The sequence below is a fragment of the Phycodurus eques genome, chromosome 1, assembly GCF_024500275.1.
Source record: "Phycodurus eques isolate BA_2022a chromosome 1, UOR_Pequ_1.1, whole genome shotgun sequence".
Classification (NCBI taxonomy): Eukaryota; Metazoa; Chordata; class Actinopteri; order Syngnathiformes; family Syngnathidae; genus Phycodurus; species Phycodurus eques.
Window position 1 is genome coordinate 35,529,636 of NC_084525.1, and position 7,179 is coordinate 35,536,814.

General features: G+C 43.2%; 2 protein-coding genes across 7 annotated transcripts in view; one reads left to right on the forward strand and one right to left on the reverse strand.

Annotated features, from left to right (window-relative positions):
- smim29 (small integral membrane protein 29) overlaps window positions 1-548 on the forward strand; it is a 29,940-nt gene extending 29,392 nt beyond the window's left edge. For all 4 annotated transcript variants that reach the window (XM_061690029.1, XM_061690038.1, XM_061690047.1 and 1 more), the window contains one exon: window positions 1-548. This exon is cut by the window's left edge and continues 866 nt beyond it. The gene's annotated coding sequence lies outside the window, so the exon portion shown is untranslated.
- Window positions 549-2,098: 1,550 nt separating this feature from the next.
- On the reverse strand, window positions 2,099-6,930 carry hmga1a (high mobility group AT-hook 1a). 3 transcript variants are annotated; one of them, XM_061690090.1, is made up of 5 exons: window positions 6,818-6,930; window positions 5,991-6,089; window positions 5,178-5,258; window positions 4,143-4,196; window positions 2,099-3,227 (listed from the first exon to the last, which is right to left on the reverse strand). In XM_061690090.1, the coding sequence occupies exons 2-5, from the start codon at window positions 6,072-6,074 to the stop codon at window positions 3,162-3,164; spliced, it is 285 nt and encodes a 94-aa protein (XP_061546074.1). In that variant the 5' UTR covers window positions 6,075-6,089; window positions 6,818-6,930; the 3' UTR covers window positions 2,099-3,161. The 3 variants fall into 3 exon arrangements, with proteins under 3 accessions (XP_061546074.1, XP_061546055.1, XP_061546066.1); XM_061690071.1 differs by having other exon boundaries at window positions 5,178-5,267; window positions 6,818-6,928; XM_061690082.1 differs by lacking the exon at window positions 6,818-6,930 and adding an exon at window positions 6,592-6,774 and having other exon boundaries at window positions 5,178-5,267.
- Window positions 6,931-7,179: the final 249 nt, after the last annotated feature.

Genomic DNA, 7,179 nt, shown 5'->3' on the forward strand with positions numbered 1-7,179 from the left:
GTTGAATTAATTTGCGCAAGTTATGCAATGTGATCGAGAGGAAATGTGTGTGTTATCCAGTTTATTTGGTTGAAATGTGATGTTCCTGTCGGATTCATTGAGGCTTGTTCTCCTCAAAATATTTAAACTGCTGTACAGTCATACTAGAGTTGTACTTGTTCCTGAGCCACTGAATTCCACTTAAACTTGAATGGGTAACTGTTCATGTAAATTTATCTGCACTGTTATGAAGCCTCACCTCTTAGATATTTTTTCTGCTCTGGGTTGTTGATTTTAAGTTTGCTGAAGAAAACATTTCTGTCAATGTAGGCTTTTTTTAAATATTATGTCTGATGACTGCATTGTCCCTGCAACACGATCAGTCATTACTAGTTATTACACTGGGAGTACTGACATAAAATATACTTTGACGAAAAACATTTTGTATTGTTATTTATAAATATATATATTGCACTGAGAAACGTAATCCTCCAAAACCTAGAAAGGTACTGTTTTTTTACCTCTACCCAAATTGCCCTAGCCAGCTTGTGGGAAGTATTCAAAATTGGTGAGGTACTTGTATGAACAGACTAATCTCTAAATGTTTCCCATCTGTCTGGTAGGATAATGCATCTTCTACTCTCAAAAATATATGAATATTTGTCTTTCAGGTGATTCTGAAATGCACTATAACCATTACAGGTAAACTTAATTTGACCTCAAAACTTTTGAATGGATGTCCAACTGTTTGATTCTTCAGTACTTTTTGTACTTTAGTTTTTATTTTCCAAGGACACTTCTATGCCTTTCTGTGACCCTTACAGTCCCTCTGTATTCTGCATACTTCTGATGACACTCAGTTACACCCAAAGCCCACTTCCCTCAGGGAAAATGCTGTTTGGATCATTTTATTGGTAGGTGTCTTGGTCTCATGATGTAAAGATGTTAACATGATGAAGAGGAGGACTGTAAATACCATTTCTAATTAAATCAGGATATCGCTACCGCAGGCATGTACCTGGCATCTCCAAAACCATCACTTTTCAAGAAACTAACAAAAAACAAAACAGCATGTTTGTTGAGCCACTGACATTGCATCATCAAAGAGAGAGCCAATTTCAACAAAATAACATACCCACGTGGGGACTGAGCAATAGTATTGATTTGTGGAAAAAACATAAAATTTACCAAATTTGGACATAGGTGTTGGCCAGATGCTAGTGATATATGCATTGGTCAAATAATGGATCATACACCTGTGATGAATTTTGCCTTTGAGCTCCTTGTTGGAGAACACCAAGTTGTGCAAAATGATAAGCATGGAACTGTTGGACTTGTGCGTTCAAAAGTTAAGAACAGGTCAAACTAAGCTCACCTATTATTATTTCACCGAAAAGCCAAATGTAGTCAACTAGAACAGCAATAAATTCAAAGCAAAGCATTCTCGAGTGCTGCCTTCAGCAACAACAGAAAAATGACAGAAAATTATATTTATTGACCATTTTATTTCATACAAATCGTAGGGCACCATAGAAAATATATACATTGTACATTTACATACGGTGTCCATTAAAAAGAATGATCCCATCCTCAACAGTTTACAGGATATAAATGAACAGATGTAGATGTCAGTATGTGATGATGTGAATCAGATTTTTGGGAAGTTGATGGACAAAATGACCACTTCAAAACAATTGTTGGCCAAACAAGCAGGAAAAGTGTCCAACCTTAAAATGTTTCAGTGCACCTGAAGAAAAATAATCTGCTAAACTATCAGTCAGCAAACACAATTGTCAAGCTGACTTGCTTCACACAGACACACACACACAAACACACCAGCCAATCTTCAAGCTGCAGTTGAGGCCTGTTTCAACCAGGTGTATATATATATATATGTATATATATATATATAAAGAAACGTTTAGTACAGAAACCTGTCTGACTAGTGGCAGAGTACACAGTCACACAAAAAAAAAACAGTTAAATGCAATGATATAACCTGCTGAATGAGGTATGAAACTCCAGGTATTGTGTTTTCGATTTGCAGTTTTCCAGGTTTATAACGGAGGTTGTAGCAGCTGAGGTGTGTGGAAGAACTGCCAAGTGGACACTTAAAACGTTCTTTTTTTTTTTTTTTTTTTTTTTTTTGCGGAAAGCAAAACACATCTTTAAAACAGCATACCACAACTAAGGAAGGACATGGGAACCATGCTAGGTGAAGAAGTGGGTGCAGGTGGCAGGAAAAAAAAAATGTGCAGCCCTGTCAGAAAAGTACCAACAACTCTCGATTTTATTATTAAGCTCGTGGTTATACAGTTTGTCCTTCAATTGACTGGGCGAGTGCGCAGGCAAAAACACCGTCTGTAAAAGCTCCCTGAAGAAACGACACTGATGCTGTCAACCTGGAACCCTATAGTACTTTAAAATGACAACACTTGAAAAGAAGCAGCACACATGATTTTAAATGGTATGAAACTGGAAAATAAACAAATAATAAAAAGAAAAACAAGCAACGGCAAACATTAGTTGTCTCCCCTGCTACACACCAATGACAGAGGAGGCTGTTTGAGAAGCTAAAACCTAAAATGTCTAAGATGTTCTACTTGTGAGAGGTGACACTGGGAAGAGGCGGGATTTTTTTTTAATATACCACCAGTGACCTATTCTCATCCTAAACACTGAAGCTCAACTCCAACTAGCATACGATGCGAAGGTTAGGTTAAACCACGTCACACAAACACGACGAGTATTGGTAAAAGTCACCTTTGTCCAGTACAAAACAGAAAATCTACAGCCCCTACCAGCTCATGTATAATCAATAAGTAACACTGAGTAAAGAGCGAGAGAGGAAGGAAAAGAAAAAAAAAACTACAAACCATCTTTTGGTGAAAAAAAGAAGAAAACACTAGGCCCCTAAAAGCCCACCTTCTCCAGTATAAAAGATTTCATGACGTAGAGAAAAGGGCTGTCGGCTGTCATGTGATACTTAGATCTATGCTTGAGCAAGGTCCAGCGTTTTATCCAGTGCTGTTGCATGAAAAATGGACTGTGTTGGCCTTTGTTTGGGCCAAGGACCCTGTCGGGAACAGTGGTCATTGAAAGTGGCACTGGTTTTGGAGATACAGTCCAGTTACGGTTAACAGTAAGTCAGTATGTTGAGTGAGGTAGCATGCCGTTATGTATTACTGGTCCTCTTCCTCCTCTTCTTCCTGCTCAGATGACTCCTGTGATGCCTTCTCTTCCTTTTCCTACAATGAGACGGAGACAGATTCAGTCAGCGCTGAACAGAAATGCTGACTCAGGTCTCAACGAAGCGTTCTTTGACATGATCAATGTTATCGTAAATATTGACAAACCACTGTGGCAGGAAGAACACCATGGGAGGGGTCAGTGACTCAATAGCGGACTGATGAGTCACAATGAGGCATCCGACTTCCTTCACTCATTCCCAACTGGCTGTGTTCATTCATAAAAATAAGTTGCGGTGTAACTACGAGTCATTGCTCCTCGTGACTAATGTGATCCAGAAATCAGTCCGAGAACACACAGAACTACTCGTGTGCGTAACACACTTTTACTACGAAACCACAAACTTCCTAGTTGGAACAGCATGCTGGTGCTGGTGTGGCACACTGTCAACTTTTACACAGCTACTGCTCACAGAAATGCTAGAGTGGTGGTTTATCTAAAATGGACTATGAATAAGTGTTTGTTTGGAGGAAAAGCTCCAGCTACTATTTTTTGCTGGGTTCCAAGTAGAAAAGTTAAGTAAACTGGTTGAAAACTATGATCAAAAGTGTCAACAAATTTGGGGTCTTGTATCAGGAAGCATAAAGAAGAGTGTCGTTTTTAAATTTGAGCAACAATTGGCAAATTTGGATGTTTGGTTCTGTGCTTCGGTCGGTGAGTACACAGAGTATGTGCCCGACCTTTAACCTCTTTCACCATCTTGTGACAGAAACCCCACATTTAATTTCTAGAGATTAGGTCACCCATCTGATTGCAGGACAAGCAGCAGCGATTACCAGCAGAGTCAAAAATTTAAAAGATTTTATGAATAAAACGTGACTCATCTTGAAGGATTTTGGAATGCATGTGTGGAAAATATTGTGCCCTGAAATCACCATACCAACTCTAATTCAGTTAGGACAGAAAATTCTTACCTCCTTCTTGGGTCTTCCTCTACGTTTTATACCAGGAGCAGGTTCTGCCTTTGTCTTGGGGGGGGAAAGTTAAAGTGTGGTTATTTACAATGCTGTGCAAAAGTGTAGTATTTCTGCAATCATGCTAAATGCATCTGTCCTATGGTCTGTCTTACAATGTCAAAATTAAATGTTGTGAAAAGGGTTTCAAACAGCATCATACACCAGCAACAATCTTATTTGTCTTAAAGGGAAATCTGTAAATGGAGTCAATGCTTAACAATATTTGTTTTGCTTCTGACCGCCTGCGGGTGGCAGCAGAATCTCTGCAAAGAGCTATGGACAAGGGGCACTGGGTTCATTGGCTATTATCTGCAGGCCAAATGGAACTGCACAGAGGGCACTCCAGTTCGCTGGCCACCTGGACCAAGGCTCAGAGACAGCTGGTGGAAGTGAGCATAGACATAAACCCTCGGCCACTTGGCCTTCCTTGCTAACCCTATATCACAAATGTGTGCATGAGTATTTGCCTTCCCTCGCATGTACTGTACAGTAGCAGCCAGGGAAATGCGCATGAGGGTGTTAGAGGGTTCAGGGCGAGGGAGAAAATCAGCTGTTGCTATGGAGACAACAGGCTGAGAAGAACTAGGACTGTGTGCGGGGTGGGGGTGGTGGGGTGTTTGGTGTCAATGTGGAAACACTATTACAGCTACGTCGCCCAAGGCTGTGCATGACACGCTGCAGGATGCTGCAGGACAGGAAGTACACTGCAAGCATCACTCTGTACTTCCTTTCAAGAAAACGGTATTTACAATAGGAAAGCCTTGCGTGGCTATTTTTGACAGGTGGGAACCAGTAGCCACAGCAAAGAGATATTTCACAAGGAACTGCGGGATATCCTTGAGAGGGGTTCGATGCCATGAAATAGTCTAAAACCAGAATTCAGTTTTGCAGGCCTTATGTTCTGACTATGACATGGTCATCCAGACTTAGCAGACACTAAAGTCAATACTTTGCTGCTATGTGACGTGATGCATGCAGACATCATGGACTTACTTTGCCCTTGGACTTGTTTTTGCTGCCCTTGGGCCGTCCTCTGGGCCTCTTTGGAGTCGGCGAGCCGCTGGGCTCCTGAAACTTATGGGACTGATGTTAAAATGGGAAAAGTACAGTAAATGAGTGACGAATGAGTGACATACAATTCACTCTGCGCTTGTAAATGTACTGTAAATGATTTCAATGAAATACAGACACACCTAAACATTCCTAGACTGCAATACGTGACAATAAAAGGAATTGTGCAGCCAACACAATTACAAAAAAACAAAGCACCATCTCCTCCAAGACCATTACAGGGTTCTTATGACAACCTGCACTTGTGAGCCCGGTTGCGTACACTCATATCTGATTGGATTTCTAGCTTGTTTACTAGTGCAGCTCATAGCCACCAAAGCAATTCAATACACCATGCAGAGTGACATCCATACGAGCCAGTCTCAACCTTGCCATGTCAGCCACTGTATAGGGAGCAGAGGTGTGTCTGAGAGGGTTAAAACCAGTTTAGGGGCATTGGGTTACAAGTTCCTGACAAACACAGGAAGTTTGTTGATGGGGGTGTGTGCACTTCCCATCAATCACGGCTGAAGCATGCATGCAAATGGGGCCTTTTACCTGTGAACTGGCAGAAAGAAAATAAAGACACTGAAATGTGCTTTATAAAGGATAGTCACAGTCATGCGATGCAAAGCAAAGCTGGGGGGGACGCAATTGGGAATAGTGTGTGCGCCTGCCTACGTTGGCAATGAGGACTACATTCCCAGAACTGATGAGTCATGCAAACTTGATGCACCTCAATCCTTTTTCTTTTACCTGAGGAAGCTTGCGAGGTCTTCCACGACCCCTCTTCTCTGCAGTCTCCTTCTCCTTAGATGCCACTGTCCCCTTGTCGCTCATGTTTACTTCTCACACCTAGGAAATAAAACCACACCTGGTCAGAGTCGCTTGCGAGGCAACCCGCTGAGCTCACTTAAATGGGGGGCTGGGGGCAGGGAGGGGGCGCAAAGCCACGATGCATCCAGCTCCTAAATCAACGCTTCCCTGCGGCTCTATTTAGCTCGTATGTGCGAAGCCCACGCCGGTTTGCACGGTGCAGCCATGAGCCGCAGGCCTCAGGGTCGCATTCACGTACCGACCGCATCCCCAGGCCCATACATGTATGCACCCCCCCACCCACACAATAACTGGGGGGAAGCTTGGTAGCGTACCCTTCTTATATGTGCACACAAGTGTTAAGAAATGAATAAATAACGAAATAAAATCCAAGCGATCCCGACAGTGCGAGCGGGCCACCCAGTTGCGCGACAGCAACAATAGACGGCTTCCCATTGAAAGCATGTCGCCTCCTCTCACCGGAGCCTGGGCACTACCAACTAGTCTTTCAACCGTCGCTCTCCTCAAAATGTCCACTCACCTCTGCCGCTCAAGTGCCACCTCCGGTCTAAATTACACAGCGAAATATCCCCGTTAAGCCCGGTGCTTATGCCCGGTTAAAGAGCCCTGCGCCGACCTACAAAGCGTCGCGGAGAGTCGACACACTCGCACAAAGCCCGCCCCCTTTCAATCCAAGCTCGTGAGGCACGAAAAGCAAGTCTGCACCGAGGAAGAGGCTCCCCCGCGTACGACGCGTTTTTTCTTACCAGCAGGTAAAGCGGTTTGTCCCAACGTGGTCCTATAAATAGCATGCGCGTCTCCTCTTCTGCAGATAAAGAAAAAAGGCGCCAGTCGGGAGGAGTTTTGGGGCAATATAAGAGCCTCCCTCATGGGGGCAAGAGGGCTGGGGGCGGAGATAGGCTAAATGGGCCACCAACGGCACTGGATGGGTCCAATGGCTCTCCCCCTCTGACTCTGCAACACAATCAAATGTGTGTGCACAACTTGCAACGCGCACACTACAACCACTGTTGAACAAATGCGCCTGTATACAATGGAGGGAGGGGAGTGTTCAAACAAAAAGCTTCATATGCTTGCTTATTATACATGACATTTGTCCACAATGAAG